The sequence below is a fragment of the Ammospiza nelsoni genome, chromosome 6 (genome assembly GCF_027579445.1).
Source record: "Ammospiza nelsoni isolate bAmmNel1 chromosome 6, bAmmNel1.pri, whole genome shotgun sequence".
Lineage (NCBI taxonomy): Eukaryota > Metazoa > Chordata > Aves > Passeriformes > Passerellidae > Ammospiza > Ammospiza nelsoni.
In genome coordinates, this window is record NC_080638.1 from 56,754,547 (window position 1) to 56,775,379 (window position 20,833).

Here is a 20,833-nt window from a genome sequence, read left to right on the forward strand (position 1 = left end):
CCTACCCCGCTGCTTTCTAGAACTCATTAACCTCATATGTTTAGAAAACAAAACCCAAGGAGTGACTGTTTCTCAACCAGAACATTATTGACAGTTTAGAGGAATCCTGTGCATTTCTTAGTAAAGTGTTTTCAGTGGCTCCAATATTAAGAGAAAAGAATAATTACAGAAGTATCAGGCTCTCCAAAGTATCTTCCCTTCTTGGCATCTTTTCCAAGCTTGCTTCTATAAAAATGTTTCCTCTTGAAATTAAAAAACATTGAACTTAAAAAGAATCCCTTTTAACTAAGCATTGAAAGGTACTCCAGTTTTTAAGATCTCACAGTATCTCTCTGCTTTATTATTAAAAGTGGTATTGCAATGTATAAGCTGTAAGTCATGCTTGCTTGGACTAGACTGCATGAAACATTTTATGGCTGGCCAAGACACACTGAAGCCTATCCCTCTTCTTTGACTCCCATTCCTGTGCAGAAGCTGCTCTGTCATCCAGCAGCATGTGCAAGATAGAAAAGGCTGCCTGCATTTTATTTTTGATCAACAGAATATTTACCACACCAGTCACCACTAAAAGTTGAATTATTAGATAGAATCACAGAGTTTTTTAGGTTGGAAAAGACCTTTAAGGTCATCAAAGCCCAACCATTAACCCAGGACTGCCAAGGCTAACACTAAACCATGTCCCCAAATGCCACATCTACACGTGTTTCAAATACCCCCAGGGATGGTGACACCACCACTTCCCCAGGCAGATTTCAGCATCCTTTAATAATCTTGTTTTCCTCCATTGACTAGGGAGAAACTATAAAGGAAAACATGCTGAATCACTGGATGGTCAAGGAAAATTGAACCAAATACACATTATGGAGCTGCTTCTCTGCTGTAAAAGCAACATAGGCTCCTTATAAACAGCTGCAGCATCCACTGCTGTGAAAGCATTTCCTCTAAGTGCATCAGATGGACTGAAGAACAGGTCCTGAGATTAAAGAAATGGCTCATATAATAAAATTCTTATCAGGCATCTTCAGGCTAATGGAGATTCATCAGACCCAGTTAACTGGAACAAGCATTACAGCTACTGCAAATGTACCTATGCAGAACAGACCTCTTGATACCAGGGGTCAAGAACAAGGGAAATAACCCAAGAGTGCTCTTTTTATCTTTTTGAACACTCCAACTTTATCTTCACAAGCTCCTCTGAAAAGGAATGTATTCAGAGTCTTAAGGGTTTTTCCTCAAGCTTGTATCAGTACAAGTAGGGTTTAACAGCCTAAATAAGCAAGCCAGGTAATTTACCCTGAGCCACAAAAGGCATGAGGGAAGCAGCTCCAAGTCATTTCATTTCTGATCCTAAATTCTTAAGTAGCAGAGTAAGTATGAGAGTTCTGTTTAACTTCAAATTTAACACTGATCCTTGTTAGAAGGTGCATCTTCCTAAGAGATCTGTAAACACAGGGAGGAACATGTTTGTCAAGGTTTCTCCTTCCTCCCCCACAATACCAGAGCGTGTCTGAAGAGATCCAGCCTCTCACACCTAACTGTTTTGATGAGACAAGTTTGCTCCCTGCGTCTGACTCTGCCATAGAAGTTCACCTAAGAGGTTCACGCTTCTTATTTTAGCTCTCAGTAAAGGCACAACTGAATTTCTCTGGTTATTGGTCAAAAAAGCATCATTCATTACTCAAATGTACATACACACAAACAGCCCACAAGCAATTTCCTTGATTAACAGGTTTTCTACAAGCCTCTCTAGAAAAGCAGATACTAGTACAGATGTTTGCATAAAAGGAGATAATGCCTAAAAGCTATTTCTTTAATTAATATTCCCAGAGAACCTGATTTTTGGAATAGAAAGCCTTGTCTGCAGAGTATTGAACTGTGCAGTGCACAAATAAGGACACTGCCCATCAGCACCCCAACCCTCTGCAGAGGTCAGACACTCCCAACAGGGCTGTACAAAAGGGGATGCTGGCAGTTGTTTGTAAGGGAACACAGTGACATCACATCAACTTCACACCCAAAGGAGCAGGAGGTGCCCCTCTCAGGAAGCACATTCTCTTCAGCAATATCTTTTGAGCACTATGGACAGATGAGTCTCCTACAGGTTAATGGGAAGGACCAAAGCAACCACTGCATGCCTGCAGCAGACACAGAGTCAAATGGAAAGTTACTTCCCATGTGAAGATGCCAGCTTGCCTTGTCAAGGCAGGGCTGGGTTGGGCACTGCCCAGAGCTCTGCTGAAGTCTGCCAGGTCAAGTGACTTACCTGCAAAGTGGAGCTGCTGTGACAGATGACAGTGATCAGGCCCTCTGCAGTGACTTTGTATCTTAGCCAGCTTCCTCTCCCACTCTTCCACCCTCCCAAAGCAAACAAGTGGTAACGCTACACTGCCACAAGGTTACCCCTGAGCCAACCCTGATGCACACAGGAGGAGAAAAACACACCAGCAGTTCAGGAATTGGGGGTGAAAGACCCTCTAGGAATTTGTATGGGGGAAACATTTGCTGTGGCAGACTTGCTCTTGAGATGGTACTTTACAGGTCAGCTCTGAGTCCCCCTCCCCTCACTGAGTGCAAGAAAAATGCAGGATGCTTGGACACAGGGAGGGAACAATGACAAATGCTCTAGAACCCTCAAGTTGTTCAGTGAAAGCCTCTCTAGGTTTTAGGGGAGGTTTTTTGTTTGCTTGTTTTCTTGTTTGGGTTTTGTTGTTTACTTTTGTAGTTGCTGTTGTTTTGGTTTTTAATACCCACTTTAGAATCCAAGCTGGAACACAGACCCTACTTTTAACTTTCAGCCTTACTCATCCCCATTAAAGGAAAGCAAAACCTGACTCTAGAACTAATTAATCAGTTTATAAACAGACTCTGGCAATTACTTTGATTAATCTATCTTACAGTAGCAACAGAAGATCCACGTAATCTGATCCCCAGATCAGCACAGCACTCAGGATTGACAGGGAGTTAAGCTTTCCACAGACATTCACTTCACCCCTCCAGGACCAGATATGGTCTTTTCTCTGGAGAAGCTGCTGTATTCCCTTTCCTCTTCTCCAACATGTGAATTTTTAGTGATCTGTGCCTGTTTGGCAGTTGGGTGGTGCTTGCAAAAATACATCTTTGAATTGAAGCATCTTTGCGTCTCGACAGATTCACAAGGCAAAACCTACTGCCAAGATCCTTCAAAAAAGAGAAAACCTTCAGCATTAAGGAATTCTTCCTAAGAATCCTATATGCAAATCTAAATTGAAGCACAGCTAAGAAACACATCTCTATCACAAAATCAGAAAACTGACTACAGAAACATTAAACCAAGACAAGCACTTTGCTAGTCTTCTGCCAAATTACAGGCCAAGAGAGCCTTCCTAAATTCAACTGACAAGCCTTCAAGCTTTCAGCTGCAATACAGCTTTGCAGTACCTCTCTCTGGCAGCCTAAATTAAAGGGAAGTTCACTTTCCATCAGCAGTTTCTCATAGAGCTAAACTGTAATCTGACACTTATATACTCTCCCACAGTTCATAGAAACTGTTAATTTAAGGAGATGGCACACTGGGCCTCCAGAAAACACTCTATATCCTGTTGGCCTCAAGTTCAGGGAAAAAAAAAGAATGCAAGTAAAGAGATTTGTTAGAGCTTGTTAAACTAAAAAGCATAACAAAGACCTAACACAAGCCTGAGATGACTGTCTTCTTATCAAGTGTATTCAAAAGAAATCTGGGGTTTAAAGCTACAGATTTGCAAGAGGATTCAGCAAATTCTAAGAAATTAACAATACTATTATTTATTACAAAGCTAAATGAAAAATTAAATCCAGCACTTGAATGCATACAGATGATTTACAGGATAGGCTGTCTCTATGTTCAGTCCTTTCTACAACATCTCATGACTTGATTTGCCCTCTGTAACAAGACATGAATATTCTAATATTTGCTGTACTAGCTGTACCTAGATAAATTATTCCCAAGCTGGAAATCATTTATATTAATTAACACCACATAGTATATTTTAAAGCATTCAAGAGGATTCCTCCAATCTGTTACTATGTAGGATGTCTAAATTTATTCAAGATTTGGGCTTAGTCTGCTCAGCACACAAGATCTCATTTTGAATACCACACCCAGCTTTAGGAAGTGCCATTCAAGAAGGCCGTGGACAAGCTCAACTGAAGGGCTGCAGCAACATTAATCAGAGATATAAAGAAAACACAGCCAATAGACAAAGGCTAAAGGAGCTGTTTAAACAAGACAAGTTTAACTCCAACAGAAAAAGGGTTCAGGTAGCAGTTAAACTAAAAACTTATCATTACTAATACAGAATCTGATGATGATTTGGGACATATGTAACCTTTTCACGATCTTAATGCTCAAACACCTTCCCCTACACTGATCCCAATTGAAATGAAACAGTCCATCAATAACCACAATGCAAGCCTGAGGTTCATGTCTATCTTGTAGCCAGAAGTATTGGTTATTTTAGGACATATTTGTAAATCATTTACAGAGTGTAGGTTCAAGCTGGAGTCCTGCTTTAGCAGCATTCTGGCAATCAGCACCTTGATCTGACTTTGAAATATTTATAAAATAGTCTTGCTTTCACTTCAGATCAATAACCCTGCCTTGACAATGAGTATTACCTTGCATTTTCAGTCTGCAAATGCTAAGCTCCAGTACTTGAGAAGAAACAGAGAAGGGATCATACCATTATTTAGAACAATTTCAAAAAAAACATCAAGTACTTTTCTTATGGGGAGCAAGAACGTTTAATTGCTCACATGATCATGGAAATTATTGCATAGCCTGATCACAAGCAGACTGAGGAGAATTTGAAGTGCAACTCTACAGATTATCTTTTTCTAAAAAAATAAAGGGTCTAGCATGATCTGTAAACATTTTTAGAGCTAATTATCAAGAGTCATTGTAATTACATCCTTTTGTTACAACTGTCCATTCTTTTTCCTACACAGCAATAATTTTTCACAGTTCCTAACCCAATGTTAGGAACCCCTAACACAATTCCAAACCCAAACTCACTGTTTGGATTTGTACATGCCCTTTACTCTGACATCAGCTTTGCCTAGAGCTGATCTGGAGGGATGGCTGATTGCAGCAGGATACAATTTCCCCCCTCCCCAGTCTGCACACATACAGCACAGAATAAGTACAAACTCCAAGCTTTACATAAATACTCACCAGCTTTTGTATCATTATCCCAATCCCATGCTTCTAATATTAATGTGAACGACCTCTGAAAAAAAACAAGACACCAATTAGACAGTAATAAAAAAACTGTTATAAGCAGACAAACTGATTTGAAATAAGCAGATATTACTGCTACAAGAAAGCCAACTGAAAGCAGTACCAAATTTCACTTCTCTGTTGTCATGTGAAAGCCCTTGAAAGCATCTTCTCAAAAGCATGAAATATAACAGCATTAAACATTGTGGGACAAGCCATGCTACCAGCAAAACAAAAACATTCCATGCACACACACACATATATTGAGGACTGAATTAGTATTACTCTCCTCCCACTGCATCTAATTCTCAGCTTTGCTTAGCCACAGAAATGCTCTTCAGAAGGAGCCCTAAAAGGTTTAAATGAAATGAGTTTCTGAACCTTGGGAAACAGCTGGGATATTTAAGAATTAAACAACTGAACCACCTCCCCTAAAATGGAATGAGAGCCATCCTTTAGAAAGCACATGAAAGACTAAGTCTGTACCAGATCTGTTTTACAGAAAAACATATCAAAAGAAGAAATACACAATTCACCCTGCATCCATCAAAAATTTAGACTTCTTTCTCATGAAAGGGTAGCATAAAAAACAGAACTACAAAAGACACAGCAGAAGCAATTATTACAGTAAGCACACCTGGCACTGTACTTTTCCCTGAGGAAAGAAAAAACCCATGATTTCAGACAGTTCTTAAATGATTTAGAAAAAACAAGAAGCCTTTACTTCACTAAACCAAGGCTTCAGGCATTTTTCTTGGTTTATGATCAAAAATGTAGGACAGATGTTAATATTCAAATACTAAACTTATTTAGAAAAAAGTTATGCATACAGGTAAATTTTAACTGCTTTGAGTTGAACAAGAATAGCTGTCAAACCATTCAGCTTTGATAGTTTCCAAGTGCTACAAGTAACATTGAGAGCCTCACATACATTCAAAATCAAGGTAAAACCATCAAGAACAGAAAAGAGTCATTGCAGCACTATCCTAAAATCCTGCTATACACATCTTCATACAGAGCCAAGCCCTGATGTGTGCACAGTTCACAGCCTAATGCTCTATAAATCTACATGGGTATGGGGACATTCAGCCAAGAAATTGCAAGGACCCTCTTTGGAAGAGGATTATGTAAGACTTCAGCCATCTTTCACAGGGTCATTAGGACTATTTTAGTGCTACATCAAGAGACGTGTGTTTTAATTTTGAGATAGCTCCTTATGTGCTTTACACACCCCTCAACTCCACACCAAGGAGGGTTGATCATAACACTGAAACCTCCCCATTTTAGAGCAGCAGCAGCAATAGGATCAGTGCAGCACCCCAAGCAGAAGGGCTCCCTGTTTGAGGTCCTCCACGACTACAGCACAATCATTCTACTCAGAACTAATGCACTTAAGTGTTAATTTTCCACTGCTCAGTTACATTAACATACAAACCACAACTCAGCCTTAGAAAATAAGTCTTTCTACTGTGTTTTAAGCTTCAGACATATACTACGGAAGATAATTTTACATCACTGAAACAGAAACAGGTTTAGTGGTGATTATTTAGATTAGACTAAAGAAAGGAAGGAGAAAGGGAGCTCAGCAGTGACCATACTGGACAGAGACATACTTGAGCTTGCACTGCCCTTGGAAATGGAGAACTGAAAGAGATCAGTTGAGAAAGCAAAGGGCAAAGGAAAGCAAAAGACAGCACAGCTCAACTCCATCCAACTTCTAAAGATAAACACTAGCAGAACATTTTAGTAGCTTCACCCTCCAAATCCCTGCACTCCCCAGTCTCAGCACTTAGGAAAGCAGACAGGATTCTACTGTACCCTGAAAACATTACCTGCAACGCCTCTTCCTAATTGCTACCTGAAAAAAAACACCCACAGATTGAATGGTTGCAAAAATAAGTTCTATATAATACTGCCCTAACATCATCTCCTTATGTTGCATCAAAATTATTAACTAATCCAAAATTCTGCAAATCAATGCAAAGTCCAAAGTTATCCACATCTTCCACTTTTAACTACTCACCTTCTAACATATCCCTCAGTTTTCCTTGTTCCATTGATTTGTATTGGAAGTACAGACCAGTGCTCAAGTGCTTCCAAGATGTCCATTTACTTATGTAAGGGCTGGTCTTTCCTACTGCAAATTGCCTGTTACATCTGACTGCCCACAAAAGACAGCAAAAAATTTAACATGGATGTGCTGTCTTAAGAAACAGACCAGTCATCTATGCTTTCCCATCATACCATTTGAAAGCAGAGCTGTATCTGTACTCAGGATGCTAAGGAATTTTGATGGGTAAAGAGCTGCATGCAATGCACTGTTTCAGCACGATTGTGCTGGACAGTGTGACTGAGGATAAATAAGCATTTTAAGATGCTTAAGACAAGAAATCCCACAGCTCTGCTGGCAAACCTCATGGTCTAAGTTGGCACAGTCTCTGGAGCAGAAAATACTGCTTTATGATCTAATAAAAACTTCATAGCACATCATGAGCAGCTATGGCTCTGGTGCAGAGCTGCTCCTCCAAAATGTGGAGGAGCCCACACAGCTCATGTTGCCTGCTCATGGCTTTGCAAGCCCCAGGTCCCACAGGCCTGGTCCCCAGCATTGGCTTTGACCTTCTTCCCAACTGGTCAAGAACCACAGCCCAGCTGTAATAAGTTTAAAGAACCTACACAGCAAAGAGAAGACAAAGCCTTTTAAATCCTTTCACTTCCCTGTGCCTACTTTTATGGGTGACCAGGCTGGCACTTGGCTGTTCACACATGAGCAAGCATTTGGGGTGTAAGCTTTCAGGAAGGCTTGCAGTCACACTTGCAGGAGATTAGAGATGTTAATCAAATGACATTACACAGTATTGATAGACAAATCTGTATTTACTGGACTGTCAGTTTCAGCTGGGACAGTTCTCAGTTGTGCAACTTCTGCTCTCTGCTGAGTTTACACAGCCACCCATTAAAAGCCCCAAACAGACACAGCAAGAATGCAACTGTAAATCTGTTTTTTATGGCTATTTTACCTCTGGAGAAGATAGTTAAGGTTACCAACCCAACCTGTCACCCTTCCTCATCTCCAGCTGGCCAATAACTTCAAAGAGGAATTCCTCCCTGTGGTAGTGCAATGGATCATCACATAACTACTGCACCTCAAAAGAGAAAAGTGGTCCTTAACCCACTTGTTCAAAAAACTCAGTCTTCCCACTACCACATGTACCAAGTCTTGCACTAGATCTGCTTACATGTCTTTGAATTTTGCACTTCACTGTAAAACAACAGCTGAAAACTTACAAAAAAGCATCTGTGTTACTAAATATGTTCATAAAATGCAGCACTGAGAGCTTCCCAGTTATGGCTCAATAATCAGAAACACATTTTACTACCAAAATGATTTATTAGTGGAAATTTTAACATACATACATTCACCCTGAGTGTAAACCTACCTAATAACCAGAGTAAGAATTGAAGTTTAATAACACTAATGGACATAAGTTTTAAAGGATATTTTCAGCTTCACACTGGCCATACTCATTTTATGAAAACTCTACCATCAGCTGACATTAGTCACATTTGCACTCTTCTACAGCAAGTCTTAACACAAACTAACCAACACATCCACTGACACCAGCTGCAAGTAACTCCTCTATAGCAGAGACATTGACACCTGACATCTTTCTTAAACTGTGCTTACAGAAATCAGCAACTGAACTTGCATTAATTTAGCTCTTGTCCAGAACCTAAGGAGTACCTATACAGCAAATATTTAACCCCTCACATCATCCAGCAGTGTCTTGGCTTTTTGATGTATTTTAAATATGAATAGACCTGCTTGAAAGTTATTTAAGAACATGTTTTCCACAGAGATGTAACTGTGCTCAAGTTCATGCATAAATCTAACAAAAAGCACTACAAAAGTATCCTAAAAATGTCCCAAAATCATGAGCCTGACACATAACACACACACCACCACACCTTCTGCTTTAACTTGCACACAACTCTTGCTGTAGGCTAATAGAACAGCAGGACATGTATATTCCAAGTCTGCTCTGATCTCTACAAAAAGCTTTGTGAAGTATTATCTGTTGTTCATTTCAACCAGTACTAGCAAAATATTTAGAAAATATTGTTAAAGTGGCCATGGCACTGATTTGAGGGGGAGTGGATGGGGGTATGGAACATACAGCACTGGAAACAGACTTGATTCTACTGACTCTGGTGATTAAGTTTATTTCTTGAAAGAATTAAACACACAACATCATCATTTGTGCTCATCACATCAAAACTCAGAAGATGTTAAAGGCTACAAATCAGAAAAGCATCAGTGCACTTCTGCAGGAGAGCAGAGCTTATGCAAGAGCCACCCCGTAGGAGTCAGCTAAACAGAAATGCCAAGTAGCTTGGAAAGATACAAATTAAGTTTGTTGATCCTGGTGATGCTGCCTCAGTTGTGTTTTTTTTCCCTCAGGATTGGTGTTGACACAAGCAACTTCAAAGCATTATTCCTCTGTTTACACTAAACAAAACACTCCCCATACTATCCCAGAGACCTCCTTTCTGGGGAGGGGGGAAACAAGACCTATAATATTGGTTTGGCACTGTCTTTTCATGAACTGTTACTATCACCTTGGTATCTGCAAATCAACATTCAAAAGGTAGGGGCTTTTTCTGGCAAACCAGTCATGTCAGAATTTTCATCCCAAGAGAGATGATCAATCTGATGGCAGCATTTTCAGTCAGGTATAGAACTTAAGAGTCTCCAACCCACAATGTGAAAAATGCCAAAGGTGAAGCGTGAGATGAAATCAATACTTGAAGTTTTCTGCATCAATAACATTCTACTGTGACTTTTATGCTAACAGGCAAGAAGTTATTGACTTCACATAAATAAAAGGACTGATTGGATTGTCTACACAGAAAAATTATTTAGGAACCAGCTATGAAGCAGAAAAAAGTGTTGCTCCTAAACAAATCCCAAGCCCACCTTATCTTCCTGATCTGCAGTCACACAGTAAATGCAGGGTCTCATCTCCAGAAAATACTGTTTCTTTCCAAACCTCAATGGAAACATTTGTACGCAAACATTTCAACTGCCCAAACGCTGGATAGCATAGTCTTACTGCAGGTTAATTTCTGTGACTCCTGGAACAAGCCACTACCAATATCTCTCACAGCCAAGACCATTAAGTCTTGATCAGCACAGTCAATTCTCACACTTGCTTTCATAAGAAACTTTGAGCCAAGTGAGACAAGCACAGGTCTAAGGGCTTGCCCCCTCTTTTTTTTTTTTTGTTTCAGCACCTCTCCCCTCCCCCAGGCAGCCTGCTTGCCATGGAAAAAGCTGACTTCAAGGCAAGCATATTCCATTTCCTTCCCCAGGAACTCTGCAGCAAGTTCATACAACTTCCTCATGAATAACCCAGAGGTGGAAAATGAATAAGGAAAAAAATGAAGAAAGATTCTGAGATGATCTAGGACTCACAGTCAATCCAAGTCTAAGGGCTGCAGGTTTATCTTTTAGAAACAGACATTATAAAGCCATAATAGGGACCTTTACTGAAGGAGTAAATCATCCCCATTTGGGGTGAACATGGGGGTTGGGGGACAGGGACAGGGTAGAGGGCTTTTTCTGAAACTTGAAGGATATTTCAGCCACTTGCATGCAAGAAGCTTGTTTGCTGAATTCAGAGACCATCCACCACCCAAAATCAGAAAGATGATCATCCTTTACATCTTCATTTTTCTTTTAAGGAGTGAGCATAGTGAGTCCTAAACCTTCCCATTGCAAATCAGGGCCAAACAACCCTATTTTATTAGGAATGGAAAGCTGGGTTAGAGTCCTTCAAACATCAGCAGCAGATAGCAGAAAGCAGTTGAGCAAGTTCAAGTTTTCTATTTGAGAGCAATTAGTGCAGTTATACTCCTCTTGGCCCAGTCACAAAAGCAAGATGATGTTTACAAACTCTGGAGCCCTACTGTTGTGTGAGGGGAACTCTTTGTGAATTAGCCCCACCTGACAATCTTTAGGAAGTCTGCAAAACCAGGGAGGGCTGAGAGGGGCTATTTTTTGCCATGGTTAACAGACAACAGGCTGATATCGCCTCCCACATGAGTCTGAACACTCATTCCACTCCTCCACCAAACTAAGCAAAACCTAAGCTGAAGGAGTGTGTGTGTGTGTGCATGTGGGGGTGGCAGAGGGAAATCTAGACTATTAAGATAATTTCATTGCAAAAAGAGCACAAATAAAAACAACAGGTGAATAAGAGTCAGTCCTGGAGTTAATATATCAAGTTTAACACCCAGGTAGAGACTCACTTCAGGTAAAGAAAATTACCCAGCAACTAGGTGGAGGTAATCCTATCAACAACCAGCTGCATGCATCTGAAAGATAAAACAACTTGAAGGAGGAACACAAAGGGGTATTACAACATCTATTTGGCAGTGCCTAGTGTTTTACAAAACAGGAGCAGTGTGCTTCTCTCCAGGGTGATCAAACCACCAGGATCCTGACATATCTTACCAGAGAACACATTTGTAGCAAAATCTTTAGAAGTCTGAATATACTCTGATCCTCCTGCAGTGGCAGGATACAGCAGGAGTTTCCCAGTGTGAAGGGGGTCTTTATATACCAAGGAACATCAAACATTTTGGCTGTGGAACTCTTAAAATCATCTCAAGTCACATACAAGCTTTAGCTAATGCCTGTAGGAAACAGAACCATTTTCACAAAAGCCCAAAATGCCATGACAGACTGGAGCTCCTCAAGGCAGGACATTAATGCAGTCACCTCAGACCACATAAAAGCAAAGTGAGAGCCCTCAGGAGATCCATCTGCATATGGGAAACTAAAGCATGGGAATAAAGACTGCACAGCTTTCCTGTAACTTAGCACCCTAGACAGAAACTCAAAGCACATCTCAGCCAAGTCAACCTTGTGACAAATGGCAAGTCAGAGATGGCACATTTGGTTCAGCACTGGCCCTGACCTCTGATAGCACCTGTCAGACAGCTGCTGCAGCCAGGGCAGCAGCATCCCTGAGGAAAAAGGAAACAGGCACCCCAGGAAGAGTTTTCACAGCACCAGAAACAAGAAATCAGCTTCTCATTTTAAAAACCTGCAGGAGATGTGACCAGGCAGCAGTCATGGGAGGATTTCATCTGAAGAGGAGCTCATCTGCTGACTTCTCTCAGCTCCTGGAAGAGCCCCTCCCTGTTTTAAAGCAGTGCTTTTCACCATTACACACATAGCAGTAATGCTAGTCCAAGGGAACAGCAGTAATGCTTGCCTCTGCTTTTTATAGCTGTCTGCTGTTCATCCCCACCCTATCCATCCCCCTTCCCCTGATTCCAGCATGTACACATCTCTGCTGTGTTCAGGGAGATTAAGTTCCAACTATGAAGTCTGAGCTGCCAACTGTGGCCACTTAAATTTCAGCAAACACCATAGGATTGACTTAGAAGTCATCTGTTTGCCATATACTTTCAGAACAACAAAAAAGAAGCCATCAGTGAAAATTCAGCTACTCAGGACTCCATGATAACTTGCCTTTCTTGAGATTTTCCAGCAAGAAACAAGAATATCAATGTTTAATACCAACCCATGCTATAAGCTGTCAGTTTTCTTGAAACACTTCTATTTTACTGCAAATGCCTTCTGCCTATGCCACTCCTAGGCACCTCCTCTGTGACACAAGTCTCAACAAAAGTATTGGCTCATAAAACTAATCAATACATCAAGGAGGAAAGATGATTTTTTCCCAAATGAATAAGCAAGTTTAATGCTTATGAAAAAATAATTAATTTCATCTTAGATGAATGACCAGTAACTTAATTCTAGTTACTAGAACAATAAAATTCTAGGTGCTCTTTCAAAAACTTCTTATCCTCATCTCTTTCCATGGTGTCTTTCACAATTCTTGTTGAATTCTGCTTTAGTAGGAGTACAACATTGCAAATCTCATTTTAACTTCCAACCTTGTTGAATGTAAACTAATTTTCATAGAGCCCATCACAACCCTGGGTTAATGACACCTATGACCTTGTTCTTCTGTGCAAATGTGTACTGATAAGCAAGGTTTCACTAAATAGATCTTTTGATAACCATAACCAGCTAGTCCTTCAATCCACCAAAGCCATGCAGCTTCTCCCAGCTAAGCGAGTTCCCTTCACAAACTCAAGTTCTTTGATCACAGAAAGAGATCTGCCTCCCACTCTTTTCTGTGTCTTGACTACTTAATATTTAGAAGTCTGTTGAAAAGAGCACCTTGGATAGGAAAAGAAGTTAGAGAAAAACAAAAATCTTCTAGGAGGGGGATTGTAGTCCAGAGAAATGCACAAAGAAGTAACAAAGAATCAAGTTATTTCCATGAGAAAAATGAAAGAATTGCCCAAAACTCCTCAGCCTGGAAAAGACACAACAGGAGTATGTGACCAAAGCTGAAATGCTTCAAGTAGGCACCAGGGATGGGTCAGGAATAGATAATCTATTTCCATGGTCTTGGCAAGAACTAAAAGATAAGAAAGGAAGCTAACAGGAGTCATGGCCAGAAGCAATGAAGTCAGAGAAGACTTTTAGGCAGAACTTGGCAAAATCTACACACAGGTGGCCCAAGGGAAAAGTGGTTTTAGGAGTTTTGTGGGTCCAAGGGCAAACTGGCACAAATACTTTGGAGAGAGCAACCACAACTATTTCTGGAGGCTCTCATTTGAAAACAAAGCTAGGGACAATGACAAGCAGTTTTCTATATTCTTGCCCTTGACATCCTATGAACATTGTTTTACATTCCCTGAACTCCAGTTCCAGTACAGGTGTGGTTTTGAAGCAATCATTTCACTTTTTCTGATGGCTGACATTAAAACAAGACAGTGCTAAAATTAATAAAACAATTACACTGTGGAACCTTGCACACTTGCCTGAGCCATTACCATCTATCCAGGATAATCAAAATTGTGACCAAGCAGTGTTTGAGGGAGAAAAGGAAGCCAGGAGACACAAAGCACAATTCTAAATCAAATTTATATTTTTATCTTGGAACTTCTATTTGAAAACCATGACAGAAAAAGACATAATGGAAAAATCTAATCATGATTCTCCTTTCTGCAACATTGAAATGTCACATGAAATAGAAGAAATGCAGAAATCACCAACCCATGCATGCTATTCAGTCAGGTACCTGTTGCAGTGAATGCAACAAATGCTATTCAGATAAAAGAGACAAGCTGAGCTAAATCTACTAACTGGGAGATCATATTATTTAGAATAAAGTTTAGAAGACTGTAGGCTTCTGAAACTTCCCCTGAGGAAATGGTAATCCAGACAGCCTTTTAATAGTGATTAAGTCAGGTGACACAAAGCAGAACATACTGTCATTCAAGGCAAGACAACAGAAATGCTCAAATACAGCAAGCACTTACTGCACTAGAAGAAGATTGACAAGTGTCAAGTGAAAATAAAGCTTAATGATTTCATAGCAATTTTCACACAAAAATTCATCAGCACACTTGTGACAAAAAATCCTGGTTTAACTATAAGAAAAAAAAACACTGCTTGTTTTGGAGAAGACTGGTATACCAAGGTTTACACAGAAAAATAACTGAAATAATTTCATAATTCCTCTCCAAACTTTAGCTATTCTATTGACACTAGCCAAAACCAATCCCTACAGGCTTCCACATGGCACAGATGAAGGGTAGTGCTATTCCTAATTAACCTTCCTCCATTGAGAAAGTGATTCTGCACTGTCTACGTGTGTCACACCAGCCACACATGTTATTCCATACCAGCTGAAGAGTAAGCAAGAAATGCCTCCCCCATTAAAAGCTGGGCCTCTCAGCCACTCAGGAACCAGCCTAAGGAACAAAACAGCATCTTTATTCTCCAGAGAGAATTAGGGGAAGAATAGAATAGGAAAGGCAAAGATTAGTTTAGCATGACTGGCACAGAAGCTGTGAAGGCAAGAGCATCCTAGACAGTCTGGAAATTACAGCTAAAAATTGTTAGGAGTTAAAAGATGAAAGGGAATAAAAAGTAAAAAACACTCAAAGACTTGCTGCAGGACTTCCCTTACTTCATTGAACCACCCCAAATACAACACTACTCTCCATAAAACACAACTTAAAATCACACACGGAATCCTTGTCATTACACAAGACCCCAGACAAACCAATCTCTTCAGAGCAAACCAGGTTAATTAGCCAGATTTCCAAAAGATGCTTCTAGATACTCTGCATGGACCCCTGCAGCACTCCTGATAAATGGAAACAGTAAATACATCCTTTTAGCCATTTGGGTGGGCCTCAATATCTGCGTGCCTGGCTGCTGCTACAGGCTCAGCCCAGGCCTCAGACAACACAAATTTGGAATTTGAGCAGAGATCAGAATCCTTAGTGACCTCAGGAACTGCATTTTAGACCAAAATAAACAGGAGTAGAGAATCAGGAATTAAGACACTACAGGTCTTCGGGAGCCATATCTATATACAGGTAAACCAACTGCTGGTAATGTTTTTCATTTGAACTTTTTCACACTCTCCAGTAAGGCAAAAATGCCTTTAAATTTTTTGTCAAGTAAGCACATTTTTGTCAAGTAAGCACTCCTGCAGGTCGCCAACAAGTCCTGAGAAAAGACTTGCAGAAACTCAATAACCTTTGAAAGCTCTGCGAAGCTGCTTTTCTCCCAGGTAAAGGAAGCCCAACTCACCAATTCTATTCCAACCTCCTCAGATCTGCTGGGCAGAAGCCTAGCATCCCATAAAAAGCTTTAGGCATGTGGAAAACAGCCTCAAAAAAGGAGAGCTTGTCCCAGCCCCAGCAGCAATGCTCTGTTTATACATGGCCACTGTGAAAGAAAAATCAACACCATAGAGAAGAATGACATGTACACAAGGTAAAATCCAGCTGAAAACAGTCTTAAACCACCCTGCTCATCACTTTGCTTTGTTTCAAGTAGTTGATAAGAGCTAATGATGAGCACAGAATACAAAACAGTTATAGAAGAATCACTAGTCATTCTTCCGACAGGCACAGCTCCCCTCTGCTAATTTACCCAAGATATCTATATATACTAAACCTCTGTGTAGTCTGATTAAAAGTTAAATATTTGGGTATCCTTTGATATGGGTGTTACTGTGCCTGTCCCAGTGTGGTTTCTCAAAAGTATATTGGATTATAAAATAGCATTGGCAGGATATTCCTCTACACCTTAGAAGAAATTAAGTAGAGAAGGCAGACAATTACCAACACTATTTTAAGTATAACAGCTACCAACCAGAGCAATAGGATTTGGTATGGAACACTACAACCATATAAAAGAAGAGAAAACATCCTAGTAGCCTACCTAATAACTGCCAAACAAATATTAGTTTGTATTCTGCCTCTCTCTCAAACAGGAAAGCCTAGTGAACATCCCCCAGTTGCATTTCTCTTTTTGAGAGTTCTAGAGCAAAAGCAGCAGAAAGGAAAATGAAATTAACCCCACGTGCATCAATCCTGAAAACACATTTGAACCTTAAATAACACCTTCCATCCTATTCAGGGAGAACACAAGGTGTTGATTTTTGAGATTAGAAACGAAAATAAATCAGAAATTATATACAAGATCAGAGTAGCAATTCCAGCAGATGTTTGCTAGTATCCAGTTTTAGTGGACCAAAAAAACAAAAAATCAGAATGCACTGGTTTAGATAGAGGATCACAGGATTAAGTATCAACACACATTTTGCCCAATCATTATGTTACAGAAAATAACCCAGCTACATCTTAAGATATTTTCATGACATCATAGCTCATGAGTTCCAGTCCTTTCCACCACAGCTGGAGCTGGCACTGGGAGTTTCCAGAAATCCACCCAGTTAATCCAATAGCAAAGAACAGAAGAAAGTATTGATGACATTAGGGAACAAAGAAAAAAGACTTTTAGATAAAGAGACATGTACAAGAACAGTACCAGGCAGACACTTGGGGACCATCTGAACATCACTCCATTAGATTTAAGAGGAAGCTTTCAGCCTTGCTACCACCTTTGAACTGTTTCAGACAAACTTGATATTAACCAAGTATCCTCGTCCTACTCTTTTCCTAAAGTTTTGGAAGAAGTCCAAGATAAATTAAGCCCATTATACACACACTTTCTTGTTGCATTAATGAAAGCATTGCTAGATTGTCTCTTTTGAAGTGGATGTAACAACCACGAAGACCCATTAACGGTTAGTGCAAGACTTGTTTTATGCTAATATTTAGAATTCAAAGATGAACTAGTAATTAATACTGCTCTTCCCCTCCCCTCTGCACTCCATGTGGCATGGATATTAGTGTCCTCTGGGCACTTGAAGCCATGCATCATTATAATTTCAACTTGAAGTCAAGAGGGAATTAAACTAACTATGTAATAACATACTTTAATTATTGTTCTAAACACAGAACACCTGCATGCACTCTCTTTTGTATTGGAAATATGCATACTAAGAAGGTAAGCAAATATATAAAAAACCCAGATATGCCCCCAAGTTCTATGTATGCAAAGACCCCAGGAAGACAGAGTAGTATTTTAATCTTAACCCTTTAAAATAACATTAGCTGCTAATAGCACTGCAATCTTTTCCTTCATTTTTGAAAAAGCAAATGCCCACAAAACCAAATGCAGCTAATGAGCTCTAGATGTCTTGCCTTTGGAAGAGGAGAGGCCCACGCTCAACCACTGTTCCCAAGGGAGCAGAGATTGTGGCAGTGTTTTTAAGTCCTCCTCAATTCCCTCATCAGTCCTACCCAACTGAGTCACCTCCAGAGCTCCTTGGGCAGCAGCAGCCACAGCTGAAAGGGGACACCAAACAAAGACTCCACTGGCCACAGTGGTGGCAGCAGCTGGTGGCTCAAACCCTCATGCAACTCTAAACAAAATCCATTCTTTTCCTCCATGGCTTTGGTTCTCAGCACAGGCATCACCACAGGCCTTCTCAACAATAAAACCACAAATATTGTGTTTCTGTTTGTCTCTGTTTTATTGCTACATTGAGTCACACAACGGCTTCAGTCAATTTGAACTTCACATTTCCACAAGAGACTTATCAAACAGTGTAGAACTGCTCATGGCTAGAAGTGTCATTAATGCAAAGAAAGGGACAACACACCTAAGCTGTCCTTCATTTCAGCCCCCAGCAAAACAGCAGCTCAGTTGTCAACTTCTGCACATGCTAAAGAGGCTGGTAGGGAAGCAATCAGAAATGAAATGCCTTATTTTAGTTCTCTGCAAATTTACAGGAATAAGTTGAGCAGAAAAATAAGAGTCACCACTCCAAGAGTGGGTGCAAGTTCTTTCATGTAGATCAACACACACAAGGAACTTGAATAAAGGATTAAACAGGGATTATGCACACAGTTAAATATACAAGGTAGAGTCAGAGTTTAGCTGTGAAAAAACTAAGTTCATAAACACATTCCTGAGACAAATGCTTCAATCATATCCCAGCAGCAGGGCTGAATCTTCTGAGCAATGCTTTGTGGCTACAGTAAATCTTTATCACATTTGCAGCACCAACCACTACACTGGATTTAATTACTATTAAAAATTAATTGCTTACAGCAGCAAAGAGACAAAGCATAAAATAGCCTATGTAGCTCATAATTCCAAGCTATTTGAATATACAACAACCAAGACATGATCAATCCCAACAAAGCAGCATCAGAACTTCAATATTCAATCATCTCTTTCAGATTCCTGTAAACTGGAGGGGATCTGATATAGCTTTACTTTATTACAAATCAGAGAAAAACCACAAATGGGAACACCTTTGGAAGGAAAACTTTGTAACAATGGTAGAAAAGCACATGAAGCAGCCTTTGAAAGTAAGCACAGGCCCTGCAAATTTACTCTAAGCATGTAAATTCAGAACACTCGTCTATTTTTTCCCCTTCTCCTCCCACTAACATGGATCTAGGAGCTATGAAAGGGAGATTATGTCAGCAAGTCTTCAAATTTATTTCATTGCTGACCCCCAGTTGCTCCTCTGGTGGGTAACAATGTTATAGCTTTCCCCATAAGCATGAGTATCAATAGAGAACACAACAAAGCCATGGAAAGTAGGCCAACATTAAAAAAAGCCAGAGTAATTTTGTAAGTCCAAAGCTGGAGCCATAAATCAAAAATATGTCCCAATGACTACTTTACAATTTCAGCACTTCATTTGCCACTGACTCCCTGCTGTTCCAACTTTCTCCACATTCCTTGGCAAGCTGAAGATTCACAGAGTACCAAATCTTCACAATCCATCCTAATGGCTTAGGGACAAACAAATTATCACTGGTAGCAAGCTGCCACAAGCCAAGACTATCTTTCCTGTCAGCCAAAGCTTATTTTGTTTACCTTACATCTGCAGTGATCTGGGAGTAGATATGAGCAGCTTGAGAAGCTCTGGTGATACACAACATTTGTACTTCTGCCTGAGCCTGTGACAATTAACATTCTGACAGCCCTCAGACCAAGCCCAGGACACACAGTGTTAGATAAAGGGAATCTGAATTCTGCAAATTAACCTCTGAAGAATTGCCACCAGCTGGGTTTGGGCAACCACTTGACCTTCACTCTTCTAGAATAAGAGATGTGTGGTTTATAGCTTGGTAGTTTCCCCAGAACCCTGAAGTTATCACAGCTGAACAGCAAACATCAGAAGGCACTGCAGGAGCACTAAATATCTGACAGCCAACACCTTACACGTCTGTGCAAGTCCAAACACTTCATTTTCCCCACTTCCTTCCCTTCCTCACTTTCTGATAGGAGAAAGCACCAATATGTGTGGATGAATCATGGAAAAATACTGTTCTACAAAGGTGCCCAACAGCCAAACACAACACTAAAATATTCTGGGCCTATATATAAACATATGATTTAAACAACAGTTTATAACCAACACAGGGGTGCTATCAGGTCATTGTGGTGTACAAAACCAGTCACACTGAGGGGCAGCACATGGATATACCTGCCCTTAACAGTCTAAGGACGCATGGTCTGACTTGTAGACTTTGCTGATTACATGTACCCAGTTACAGCAGAAATTCCATGCTGTGACACAACAAAAATCATGTCATTGATAAGAGAGTCAGAACTGTCAAAATCACCACTATTAAAAAAAAAAAAAAAAAAGAAAGAAACAGCAGCTAAAACTATTAAGCAGTAGCACAGGTTACCAGACAAGTGCTGTTAAAATTGTCCTCAGTCAGTAGGAAGAACACTAAATAGTATCAAAAATTGCACACTCTAAAAAGCTTCTACTTCAGTAAATTAACTGAAGATCAATAATTAAGCTATTTAAATATTTCTCAACTTACTGCTTAGAGCATATGTCAATCATGTCTTCCAAGTATGAACAAGTTCCCTAATTAGATCTTAAGTTCTCCAGCTGGAATCCAGGACCTATTACACTAAAAGTGTAGATTCTGTCTCTGCAAAGTAGACTGTTGAACTTTGCAATGCTATAAACAGCATCATACATATTCAGGAAAAGGGAAAAAAAGCAAGAAAAAAAGGAAGAACCCTGTTTGATGCTTTAGTTAAGTGTTAGCTCATACAATAATTTTCTCCAATTTGCATTAAGGGGTAAGGATATTTTTCCA

The 20,833-nt window shown here is 40.0% G+C and overlaps 1 protein-coding gene across 2 annotated transcripts in view; it reads right to left on the bottom strand.

The window, feature by feature from the left end:
* The window catches only part of JAG2 (jagged canonical Notch ligand 2), a 68,452-nt gene that overhangs the window by 37,412 nt on the left and 10,207 nt on the right, over window positions 1-20,833 (bottom strand). For both annotated transcript variants that reach the window (XM_059474551.1, XM_059474553.1), the window contains exon 3: window positions 5,189-5,243. In XM_059474551.1, the coding sequence (XP_059330534.1) occupies window positions 5,189-5,243 (55 nt within the window). The remainder of the gene's footprint in view (window positions 1-5,188; window positions 5,244-20,833) is intronic.